General features: G+C 51.7%; 1 protein-coding gene across 10 annotated transcripts in view; it reads left to right on the top strand.

The window, feature by feature from the left end:
* ZMYM3 (zinc finger MYM-type containing 3) overlaps positions 1 to 12,909 on the top strand; it is a 66,183-nt gene that overhangs the window by 46,727 nt on the left and 6,547 nt on the right. For all 10 annotated transcript variants that reach the window (XM_039487031.1, XM_039487030.1, XM_039487028.1 and 7 more), the window contains 6 exons: positions 849 to 964; positions 1,163 to 1,337; positions 1,972 to 2,118; positions 3,889 to 3,992; positions 5,948 to 6,116; positions 6,319 to 6,470. In XM_039487031.1, the coding sequence (XP_039342965.1) occupies positions 849 to 964; positions 1,163 to 1,337; positions 1,972 to 2,118; positions 3,889 to 3,992; positions 5,948 to 6,116; positions 6,319 to 6,470 (863 nt within the window). The remainder of the gene's footprint in view (positions 1 to 848; positions 965 to 1,162; positions 1,338 to 1,971; positions 2,119 to 3,888; positions 3,993 to 5,947; positions 6,117 to 6,318; positions 6,471 to 12,909) is intronic.

The following is a 12,909-nucleotide window of genomic DNA, read 5'->3' as shown; positions in this document are numbered from 1 at the left end:
ACTCACTGAACGCCCAGCACCAAATTGAGAGGGGAGTGGGAGTGATTGTAACTTCTGTGCTGAAAGCCTGGAGGGGGAGGGAAGCAACTCACCAGTAGGTGCCAGCCAAAGAGAAGTGGTTTGCCCCTGCTGAGAGCAGAGCAAGTTGGCCCAGTCTTCATTCTAGCTTACTCTTTGAATAGCACCTGTGCCGCCTGTCCCTGCAACCTCCCCACCCCTTCCTTTGGAAAGCCAGGAAATTCTGCACCTCTTGCTTGCTAATTGGCCACCTCCCCAGCAATCCCCACTGCTTAGCCCCTGCTGGTGCTGCATCCATCCCAACAGTAGGCATGAGGGGACTGTGCCTTCTCCCTGGGGCCAAGTGGGATTTTCAGCTCTGACGGATTCTTGCATGTCACTCCAGAGAGCCGGTCTCATTTGGGGGCGGGGCGGGCAAGCTGACTCCGTGCAGGCTCTGGGCAGCAGCAGCATCCGAGCCAGCCTGCCAACGGGCTCCACACAGACTGCCGAAGAGGTCTGTGCTTGTGGCATTCCCTTCTTGGGGGAGTCCGCAATCTAAATGCCATTAGCACTGTAAGATGTGTCCTGGCCGTCGGCTCTCTAGGAGAGGAGGGTTTGCAGCAATAGCCCATCACACAGGATTTGCCTGTGAGTTCAGGGAGCTCATGTCTGGGTGTGCATGCAGGACCCAGTAGCGCTGCAGTGGGTGTCAGCATGTGAAGGAGAGTCAGAGACTTACAGCCAGCAGGGGGTGCTGTAAGGAATAGAACCAAGGTGGGGTGCAAGAGAGAGACTGGTCCCCATCCCAGCCAGCAGAAGGCGCTGACATGCCCTTTGTTCTGTGCCAGAGGCAGACTGGAAGCCACAGGTGATTGTGTTGCCGATCCCCGTCCCGATCTTCGTGCCTGTGCCTATGCATATGTACTGCCAGAAAGTACCCGTGCCTTTCTCCATGCCTGTCCCGGTAAGCAACACACCCATTTGCTCATGCTCCCCTTCCCCTGAATTTCCTTTTCTGCACGGGCCTCTCTGAGCCCCCCTTCCTTCCTCCCTCCTGACTTTGGGTGCACTTGGCAGAGCCAGAGTTTGCTGTTGGGTGCAGGCCCCAAAGCGGAGGCTGTGTTTGGCTCTGACCTCTGCCTGCTGTCCTGCTGCCTGATAGGTGCCTGTGCCAATGTTCCTGCCCACCACACTGGAGAGCACGGATAAGATAGTGGAGACCATTGAGGAGTTGAAGGTGAAGATCCCTTCCAACCCCCTGGAGGCTGACATCCTGGCCATGGCCGAGATGATCGCAGAGGCTGAGGAGCTGGACAAGGCATCTTCAGACCTGTGTGGTAGGTTTCACCGCCATTCCCTGTGCTGGAGCCCCTCTCAGGAGCTGGCCTGGGCTCAGCTGCTACAAAAGCCAGTCCTTCTGTCCGTGCTCCAACTTCTGCACAGCCCAGGGGTGAGGGTTGCTAACTGTAGGGAGCACCACCACTAAGATGGATGCCACTGAGAAGGCACCTGAAGAGCTGTGTTTCTGGCAGAGACTGTGCCTGCAGCCCTGTCTGGTGGGGATGGGAGTACTACACATGTGCCTTAACCACGCTGGGTTCACTTCCAAGTGATTTATTTTAAAATGGAGCTCCTGGCAGGAGTGCAAGTCCCTGTCCCTCGTGGGCTGTGGGCTGCAGCACTGCACACAGAGTAAGCCTTTCCCAAGCAGTCACCTGAGAGCTTTCTTGAGTCCTACTTTGCAGCCTCTGACTTGGTCTCCCGGAGAGGCCATGGGGCCACTCCAAGCACTGGAGAAGGCTCCACAGCGTGGCTTTAGGGAGGTCAGCTGCACTTCAGCACAGAGCCTCAGCCTAAGAGTGTGTTTAATTCTGCAAGGGTCATTTGACCCATTATGTCTGTTTCCAATTGGAGGGGGTGGGGGAGGCTAATTTGGAGCGTGAGAATCCTGAGCTGCTCTTGTGTCCGCAGACCTGGTGAGTAACCAGAGCGCGGAGGGTCTCCTGGAGGACTGTGACCTGTTTGGGCCAGCGAGAGATGATGTGTTAGCCATGGCTGTCAAGATGGCAAATGTCTTGGATGAGCCTGGCCAGGACCTGGAGGCCGACTTCCCCAAAAGTAAGAGCAGGCTGCGTGCGGCACAGGGAAGCATTCAGACTGTCCTGGGGGCCCTGCTGCTCAGGCAGCATTTACAGAGAAACTGTTCCTTGTCAAAGAACAAATGGCCAGCTGGGCACATGGGGCCAGTGACCGCTGGAGGCAGAAGGGGCTGATACGTTTGGGGGGTGAAGCTGGTCCCTCCAATATGAGTATGAGGAGAAACCAAGAGGGCAGGGAACGTGCTGAAGTGTCTCTGCACAATTGCAGGGAAGCCAGTGAGGCTCAGCAGTGACCCTGAGCCCTGACAAGTCAGGGTCACTGGTGCAGCCTATAAAGGGCAAGCGTGGGAGGGCCACACTGCATGGCATAAGGAGTAATGCCAGGGAGACGCAGATGAGGTTAGCAGCAAAACCTGCAGAAAGGTGAGGCCAGGAACGAAGTGGGGTGGGGCTGTGCCAGATCCCTTGAAGATTCCTGCCTCAGCTGTGGTGTGTCTCCAAGTGAGCTTGGCTGCTCTGCGTTGTGGCAGTGTCCCCTAAATAGGGCGTGGCTGAAGTCTGGTGCCAAGTGACCGCTGAGCTGGGCGACGCGTCCATCAGGGAATGGGTTAGGTCTGTCCTTCGCTAAATCTGCTCCAGGGATCTGGCTGAATAAACAGCAGAGTGATCCAATGTGCTGAGGCCAGAAGCATGGGCAGGAAATAGAGCAGACAACTCCACAGGGGGTTCTAACCCAGCTCCCAGATGCCCAGGGGGGACAGGAAAGCCTTGGAAGCAGTAACTCCTCTGCAAAGCCGCGGGGTGGACGGCTAGAGCCTGCCTCTTGGCATGTCCCATTGCAAACCAGCAGCCAGGCAGCTGTGGTGATGCTCCCCACTCCCCGCCCCCAGGGCACCTTCCCTCAGTCAGGAAGAACGCAGCATGGCAGCCAAGGTGGCCCCTTCTGGGGTGACCTGGGACTGTAACCTACTGGAAGGAGCGGCAGAGACGGAGGCTGTTCTCAGGCATCCGCTCGTTCCTGGCTTATCGGCTCGTAGGTGTGGGTCAGAGATCCCTGGAGTACTTAGCGGGCCTCTCACTGTCAAGGAGTGGGAGACTCCAAAGAGCCGAGTGCCATGGGACTGAAGGAGCGTGCTTACAAGCCCTGTGTACAGCAGGGCACGGCCTGGCCGCAGGGTTGGAAGAGGGAGACCATTTGGGACCATGGCATAGCAGGGGCTCAAGAGGTTTCTTTGGGGAACCCCCCTCAAGAGGCTAGTTTGCTGAATACTTTCAGAGGCCCAGATGTTATCATGCACTATGGCAGGGGTCAGCAACCTTTCAGAAGTGCTGGGCCCAGTCTTCATTTATTCACTCTAATTTAAGGTTTCGCGTGCCAGTCATACATTTTAATATTTTTAGAAGGTCTCTTTCTATTGGTCTATAATATATAACCAAACTATTGTTGTATGTAAAGTAAATAAGGTTTTTAAAATGTTTAAGAAACTTCATTTAAAATTAAATTAAAATGCAGAGCCCCCCAGACCGGTGGCCAGGACCTGGGCAGTGTGAGTGCCACTGAAAATCAGCTTGTGTGCCACTTTTGGCACACATACCATAGGTTGCCTACCCCTGCACTATGGCTTGGTACTGTCAGTGCTGCTGCCTGCCATTGGCTGTGGCTAGGAGATCTCCCTGGGGGGATCCCTGGGTAATGCCCACATTAGCCCAGCTGGCTCTGTCCCACATTAGCCTGGCTGGCAAAATCCCATAACCCTGAACCCTCCTGTGCTGCCTTGTTTCCCGTCAGACCCTTTGGACATTAACCCCAGTGTGGATTTCCTCTTTGACTGTGGCCTGGTGGGGCCCGATGATGTATCCACAGATCCAGACCTCCCTCGCACCATCCGGAAGGTGAGTGCTGCATGTGCATAGATGGGGCTGCAGTGGCCCAGGGCAGCTGGTGGACATTGCCTGCTGAACCCTGTGGGGTCCTGGTCTCAGTTCGGGCCGTGGGGGGGCAGGCGGTGGGCTGTGCAAGGGAGCTTTGTCACTGAGTGGACTGCAGCCTGGATGCCAGGTTCTCTCCTTGGATGCAACTTAGATGGAACAACTATAAGGTGGGTGCAGAACTGGTTGGAAAAGAGTTCCCAGAGAGTAGTTATTAGTGGTTCACAAAAATGCTGGAAGGGCATAACGAGTGGGGTCCCGCAGGGATCAGTTCTGGGTCCGGTTCTGTTCAATATCTTCATCAGTGATTTAGATAACAGTATAGAGATTACACTTACAAAGTTTGCGGACGATACCAAGCTGGGAGGGGTTGCAAGTGCTTTGGAGGACAGGATTAACATTCAAAATGATCTGGACAAACTGGAGCAATGGTCTGAAGTAAATAGGATGAAATTCAATAAGGACAAATGCAAAGAACTCCACGTAGGAAGGAACAGTCAGTTGCACACATACAAAATGGGAAATGACTGCCTAGGAAAGAGCACTGCGGAAAGGGGTCTGAGGGTCATGGTGGATCACAAGCTAAATATGAGTCAGTAGTGTAACATTGTTGCAAAAAAAGCGAATGTCATTCTGGGCTGTATTAGCAGAAGTGTTGTAAACAAGACACCAGAAATAATCCTTCCACTCTACTCCGCGCTGATTAGGCCTCAACTGGAGTATTGTGTCCAGTTCTGGGCGCCACATTTCAGGAAAGATGTGGACAAATTGGAGAAAGTCCAGAGTAGAGCAACAAAAATGATTAAATGCCTAGAAAATATGACCTATGAGGGAAGATTGAAAAAACAGAGTTTATTTAGTCTGGAGAAGAGAAGACTGAGAGGGGACATGATAACAGTTTTCAAGTACATAAAAGGTTGTTACAAGGAGGAGGGAGGTAAATTGTTCTTAACCTCTGAGGATAGCACAAGAAGCAATGGGCTTAAATTGCAGCAAGGGAGGTCTAGGTTGGACATTAGGAAAAACTTGCTAACTGTCAGGGTGGTTAAGCACTGGAATAAATTGCCTAGGGAGGTTGTGGAATCTCCATCATGGGGGATTTTTAAGAGCAGGTTAGACAAACACCTGTCAGGGATGGTCTGGATAATACTTAATCCTGCCATGAGTGCAGGGGACTGGACTAGATGTCCTCTCGAGGTCCCTTCCAGTCCTTTGATTCTATGATTCTGTGTCCAGCTAGGTGCCCTCTTGATGTAGATTTTCCTTCTGAAGGAGCCAGGCTACTCGGCTCTAATTGTAGAGGGACCCTGAGTTCAATTGAACATAATAGTCAGCCTGTCCGTCGCTGTGTCTGTACTGCTCCCAGAGCTTTGTGGGCACTAAACAAACCTTGGGAATGTCATATGAAGATCAAATGCTCAGCTGAGCATATCACTGATATCCCTGACCCGGAGAGCTTTGGCCCTCAGAGCTTCTAGGCTTTGTTGGCTTTGCTATGGGAGTTCACAACCTCTGTTAACATGTTGAATTAGTGCCATTATTGCAACTCCTGCTGTGTGGGAGAGGGCTGGTCTGATGGTTGGCCGTCTCCTTTTGGTGATAGCTCTGTGGCTGCCCCCGGTCTGCCCTCATTGGTAGCAGGTTTTGATCCTTTGCCCCAGCAGTGCCTGCACCTGTCTGTTGTGACACCCTGTGATGATGGGGTGCTCCTGCATGCCAAACATGCTAACAAGGCATCTGAGCCTGGTCTCACAGCTGATTCCCCAACCATTACTGTTGTGGGTGTTCTGGAGAGGCCTTCCAGTCCTACGTTTCTATGAGTCTGTAGGCCTTCTGGGATCCTTTGGGACTATAAGTAACACCTGCCTTTGCACCCATGTGCTCTGGCATTCCCAGCCTTATAGTGAACTTCTCTGCAGGGTCAGAAGCGTCTGATGCTCTCCGAAAGCTGCTCCCGGGACTCCATGAGCAGCCAGCCGAGCTGCACAGGACTGAATTATTCGTATGGGGTGAATGCCTGGAAATGCTGGGTGCAGACAAAATACGCTGGCGGGGAGTCCAGCAAGGGAGAGGAGCTGCGCTTTGGGCGTAAGTGTTACCTCTGCCCCAGGGATTGCTGGGGAGGGGTTGCAGCATCAGTGGGCCTGGGAAGCCTGTCCAAAGAGCTCTGGAGTCCAGCGAGCCCCAGGGACCTGTCCCCGACGCCAGCAGCCAGGCTCCCTTCTCAGCGCTGAGCACTCCAACCCCCCAAGAGCTCTTGCCTGAGGTTGATCTGCTTCCGTCTCTGCAGCTAAGCCCATGCGTATCAAAGAGGATATCCTGGCCTGCACGGCTGCCGAGCTCAACTATGGTCTTGCCCAGTTCGTCAAGGAGATAACACGGCCCAACGGCGAGCGCTATGAGCCAGACAGCATCTATTACCTCTGCCTCGGCATCCAGCAGGTAGGGGGGCTCCCTTGGCCTCGTGTGCTCCACCCCGACGCCAGGCAATGGGAGAGCGTGGGCATGCCTTGCACCCCTCCCTCACCCCAGTACCAGTAGGCTCTTTCCTGGGCCTCACGTCCTCCCAACCAAACCCGTACCCAGGGGCAGGGGGCTCCCCTGGCCTGCTCCCCCCATGACCCCTAGTAACTAGCAGCTCTTTGTGTTCTAGCTGTGTGAGGATCGCGCTGGGGGCTTTCTCTTCAGGTCTTTTTTTCCAGGCCTCTAACTCTCCTCACCTTTCTCTGAACTCCCTCTAATTCTGCAATGTGCGTTCTGACCAGTACTAAGAACGGCCAGGCTGGGTCAGACTAAAGGTCCATCTAGCCCTGTGTCCTGTCTTTGACAGTGACCTGTGCCAGATGCTTCAGAGGGAATGAACAGAACAGGGCAATTATCATGTGATCCATTCCCTGTCCAAACCCAGCTTCTGGCAGGCAGAGGGACAGCCAGATCATGGGGTTGCATCCCCGACCATCTTGGCTAATAGCCACTGATGGACCTGTCCTCCATGAACTTAGCTAATTCTTTTATGAACCCAGTTATGCTCTTGGCCTTCACAACATCCCCTGGCAATGAGTTCCACAGGGTGGCTGTGCTTTGAGTGAAGAAGTGCTTCCTTATGTTTGTTTTAAACCTGCTGCCTATTAATTTTGCTGTATAAGAATGGCCATACTGGGTCAGACCAAAGGTCCGTCTTGCCCAGTATCGTGTCTTCCAACAGTGGCCAATGCCAGGTGCCCCAGAGGGAATGAACAGAGCAGGTAATCATGAAGTGATCCATCCCCTGCCGCCCATTCCCAGCTTCTGGCAAACAGAGGCTAGGGATACCATCCTTGCCCATCCTGGCTAATAGCCAGTGTTGGACCTATCCTCCATGAACATATCTAGTTCTTATTTGAATTCTGTTATAATCTTGGTCTTCACAACATCCTCTGGCAAGGAGTTCCACAGGTTGACTGTACATTGTGTGAAAAAATACTTTCTTTTGTTTGTTTTAAACCTGCTGCCTATTAATTTCATTTGGTGACCCCTAGTTTGTGTGTTATGAGAAGGAGTAAACAACACTTCCTTATTTACTTTCTCCACACCACTCATGATTTTATACAACTCTATCATATCCCCCCTTTGTCGTCTCTTTTCCAAGCTGAAAAGTCCCAGTCTTATTAATCTCTCCTCATATGGAAGCCATTCCATACCCCTAATCATTTTTGTTGCCCTTTTCTGAACCGTTTCCAATTCCAATATATCTTTTGTGAGATGGGACAACCACATCTGCATGCAGTATTCAAGATGTGGGCGTACCATGGATTTATATAGAGGCAATATGATACCCTGTGGAAGAGTCTCTGCAGCAGTCTTCCTTGGTCAGATGCATCCATGTATTCCATATAGGTGTGTGCACGCGCAGTGCACCGGAGCTGGAGAATTTAGCCTAGCAGTACCTGTTGGAGACAGCACTCGTGCTTCATGCTGATAGTCCCTCCCCTGGCTATTGCAGACAGCGCTGCCTCTACCCCCTCAGTTCCTTCTTCCTGTCCAGAGCTCTGTGTGGCTCCTAACCTCACTATGTCTTAGTGCCTTTCTCCAGTTGGGTCTAGTTAATTAGTGCACTTAGTCTGATGTGTGTTAGCATTAGTTTCAGTATTTCCCTTGTGATGCAATCGCCAGGGATTAAACATTGTCTGTCACAACAATCCCCACATGCAGAGCTTGCTGTGCTTAGACAAAGCCCATGGCAGGGGGTTGTGTTCAGTTCACAAATCATTCACCAAACGGACTTAGGTAGAGAGAGATCTTGGTCTGAAGCAGCCCCTGCTTCAACAGGCCACATGGCCTGTTTCGGCACCAAGGCCTACATAGGATTGGAAGTTGCCCTCAGGTTCTGAGAGTGCCGCTGTTTCGCACTCTGGAGCTGGCGCCTCCCTGAAGAGATGGAGGAGTTGCTCCCTGCTGAGTGTGCCAAGCAAGAGGTCTCATAAGACTGATCGTGGCTGCTCCAGGTTGTGTGTGGACTTGTCTGCCTCCTCCAGAAGGAGTGTGGACCGAAATGATGCGATGGAGCAGTTTCCTTCAACCTCTCCCGGGTACTGCACAGGAAAGGCAGAGACCCTGTACTGTTGTCTCCAATTTTGGCCCCGTGGCATCTGTTAAGTCCGGTACCGATGAGGGTGATGCCGGCACTGGCTGTTTCTGCGACAGTGGCATAGCAAGTAGCAATGGTCCTCTGCTTTTCTTTCCCGACTTCTCCCTTGGTCCAGGACTTTGCCAAGGCTGCATCGTTTATAGCCCATTGACTGGGCAGGCTGCTGCACTGAACATAAGAATGGCCATAATGGGTCAGACCAAAGGTCAGTCTAGCCCAGTATCCTGTTGTGACGAGTTCAGTCACAAAGACCCCCTTGGGACTGTCACCTGATGTGCTGGAATTACCTCTGAGCCCGTTTTCCACTGCCAGCTTGAGACTCCAGAACCCTGCCTTGTTGAGCCAGACACACTAGTCTGCTGCAACACAGACCCAGGGTTTGGTCCACGCCCCCAAAGCTGCAGACTTTAACCAAAAACTGCTCAGCAAGTCACCTATTTCCAGCACCCAGACACCCAGTTCCCAAATAAATCTGTTTTACTCTGTATAAAGCTTATACAGGGTAAACTCATAAATTGTCCACCCTCTGTAACACTGATAGAGAGAGATGCACAGCTGTTTGCCCCTCCGGTATTAATCACTTACTCTGGGTTTACTAAGAAACAAAAGTGATTTTATTAAGTATAAAAATTAGGATTTAAGTGGTGTCAAGTGATAACAGACAGAACAAAGTAAGTTACCAAGCAAAATAAAACAAAATACATAAGTCTGAGCCTAATACATTTAGAAACTGATTATAGGTAAATCTCACCCTCAGATATGTTCCAATAAGCTTCATTCACAGACTAGATTCCTTTCTAGTCTGGGCACAATCCTTTCCCCGGTACAGTTCTTGTTAGTTCCAGCTCAGGTGGTAACTAGGGGATTTCTCATGACTGCAGCCCCCTTTGATCTGTTCCACCCCCTTGTATGGCGGGAATCTTTTGTCTCTCTGGGTCCTCACCCCACCTAAATGGAAAAGCACCAGGTTTAAGATGGATTCCAGTACCAGGTGACATGGTCACATATCCTGTGAGACCCCAAGCCTCCATTCCTTCTGGCCTGACTCACATGAACACAGGAAGGCTTACAAGTAAACAGAGCCATTTACAACCAATTGTCCTGGTCAATGGGAGCCATCAAGATTCTAAACCACCATTAATGGCCCACACTTTGCATAGTTACAGTAGGACTTCAGAGTAATACTTCATATTTCTAGCTTCAGATACAAGAATGATACATTCATACAAATAGGATGAACACACTCAGTAGATTATAAGCTTTGTAATGATACCTTACAAGAGACCTTTTGCATAAAGCATATTCCAGTTACATGATATTCACATTTACAAACATATTTCCATAAAACATATGGAGTGCAACGTCACACCTGCCTTCTGACAGTGGCCAATGCCAGGTGCCCCAGAGGGAATGAACAGAGCAGGTCATCCTCAAGTGATCTATCCCCTGCCGCCCATTCCCAGCTTCTGGCAAACAAAGGCTCGGGACACCATCCCTGCCCGTTCTGGCTAATAGCCATTGATGGACCTGGGGGTCTGTCAGCACCACACACCGATATTTCCCTTCCACAGTCAGTGGAAGTGGGGCTGGGGCTGGGACCAGGCTCATCACAAGGGATCTCCTTGGTGCCAGGAACAACTTTGGCATCCTTGTTGTCAGCACGCACTCGTCGCTCTCCACTTCGGCACCATCAGTCACCTCGGTACTACTGCTGGTTTTGAGGTTGACACCACTTCCAGCACCAGAAATTATGGAGGCGTACTCAGTGCCGGTGATTCTGTTTCCACTGTCGGCCCCAGTTCCCTCTCCATTCTGGGCTATAGGGGAGTCAGACTGGTTGCTCACACGCTCAGGGCAGGTGCCACCTTGATCCCTTGAAGCCCGGGACTCCTTGGCGTCCAGGTCAGGATCTTCCTCTCACTGTCCATCACCTGACCTGCATCAGGGGCCGTTCATGGAGCCATATCGGTACCAGGATTGTCTTGCAGTTGGGATGGGGTCCCCTGGCCTGACACTTACTGGCCACCAATGCCCTATCCATACCAGTGGCCTCAATGGAATCTGTGGGATGATCCTCGATCCAGAGGTCCCTCTCCTTATCTTGCTCTAAGGTGAGATCACTGGGCAGGTCCGTGATGGTGACTGTTGATTCACCATAGCCCCAGGTACCTGTGAGCCTTCCCCTTGCAGAGCGTCCAGAGTTGTCCCATCCAGGCCCATCAGTCCTGGAACACGATCCGGCATGGTCACAGTTAACCACTCCATCTTTGTCTCGGACGATTCCGTGGTGCCTGGATCTTCCTCTCTTTCAATACCAGAGGATTTCAAGGCATAGCAGGACCTCTTGCAGTGTGGTCTGGCTTCTTCCCTGGGTATTCAAGCAGAGTTCCTGCAGGAGAATACCTATACGTTGTTGGATATTAGCTATCTGCCCCTGGAAGAGTCGTCCTCCCTAGGAACAGTACGCTCTGGAGAATGCCAGCTTCGGTACTGCCTACTACAAAGTGTTGGAGAAACGCTACTTCATTCAGGTGCAGGGATTTGACCGTTTCCATTCCTCTCCAGCCCTATATTCCCTGGTCGTAATCAAGGTGAACAATAGGAACCGGTAGGGCAGATTTAAGTCCATTCCAAAGGATAAGGACTGTGAACGGGTAGATGTGATGGGAAGAAAGATATACACCTCCTCCGTGCAGATATGGATTGCTAACCAGCAGGCACTGCTGTCCAAATATGACTTTGTGAACTAAATAGCTATCTCTAAGTTTGCAGACCAGCTGCCCAAAGCCTCCATTGAGTAATTCCGGGCACTTCTCTCCGAAGGCTGCTTGGTAGCTTAAGACTTAATTGCAGTCCACGCTGGATGTCGTGGATGCTTTTGACCTTGCCAGTGACCATGAGAAGGGCGTCCTGGCTGCAGAATTTGGGCATTGCTCTGCATGTGCAACAAGTCATAGAGCAGTGACTCTCAAACTTTTTTTACTGGTGACCCCTTTCACATAGCAAGCCTCTGTGACCCCCCCCCATAAATTAAAAACACTTTTTAATATATTTAACACCATTATAAATTCTGGAGGCAAAGCAGGGTTTGGGGTGGAGGTTGACAGCTCACGACCCCCCATGTAATAACCTCGTGACCCCCTGAGGGGTCCCGACCCCCGGTTTGAGAACCCCTGCCATAGAGGATTTGCCCTTCAATGGCCGAGTGCTTTTCTTGAACAAGATAGCCAAGACTCTGCGCTCCATCAAGGACTCTATGGCTTCCCTGTGGTCTTTGGGGGTGTATATGCCAGCAGTGCAGAGATGCCACTAGAGTGGTCGTCAGGAGCAGCAGCATCTGCAGCGCACATTTGGGCAGCCTTTCCCTCCCCAGAAACAGAGGGACTACCCCAGAAAGGTGCAGAGGTCCCAGAGGAGGAGGCATTCGGGTCTGGGGTTTGGCCAGTCAACACGCTTTCCCTCAGTGCCCACCCAAGCACCCATTTTGACTCCTTGGTCTGGAGCAGTGTTCATGTCATTGCTTCCTTCTCCCCATCCCCTCCGTTTGGGGACAGGCTGCTTCACTTTCTCAGTGCTTGCAGGTTGATCACCAACATCTGGGTCCTAAGGACCATCAGATCGGGCTATGCCATCCAGTTCCTCTCCATCCCTCTTACCACCCTCCCTCTCCAGGGACCCCTCTCACAGGATACTGCTCCTCGTGCAGGTTCTCTCTCTACTGGCTGCTGGAACGCCGGAGTCCGGGCCTCTATTCCCAGTACTTTCTGGTGCCCAAATCCAAGGGGAGGAGAGGTAAAACCCATTCTTGACCTTCACTGACTCAACAAATATATTAGGTACATGAGGTTCTGAATGGTCACTCTATCAACTATTCTCCGCATGGTGTCTCAGAATGACTGGTTTGCTGCTGTGGACCTTCAGGATGCTGATTTCCATGCAGCAACTTGTCATAGCGAAGCGCCATTTTCCAGATATAGTGGTTCCCTTTGGCCTCTCTTCTGACCCTCGGGTTTTTACTAAATGCATGGTCATGGTGACTGCATGGCACCTCAGGAGGAAAGGAATCCACATCTTCCCAGACCTGGATGACTGGTTACTGAGGGGCAGGTCCAGAGAGGAAGTCCTTTTTCACGTCAGCACTACACTGTGCATTTTTGACCATCTGGGTCTCATCCTAAACATGAGGAAGTCAGCTTTGGTTCCCACTCGGAAAATTGAGTTCCTTGGGGCCCTAATAGACTCTACAAGTTCAGG

The sequence above is a fragment of the Mauremys reevesii genome, linkage group 9, assembly GCF_016161935.1.
Source record: "Mauremys reevesii isolate NIE-2019 linkage group 9, ASM1616193v1, whole genome shotgun sequence".
In the NCBI taxonomy this organism is placed as follows: Eukaryota; Metazoa; Chordata; order Testudines; family Geoemydidae; genus Mauremys; species Mauremys reevesii.
Note: the sequence above shows the minus strand (reverse complement) of the source record. Positions and strands in the feature narration are given on the sequence as shown.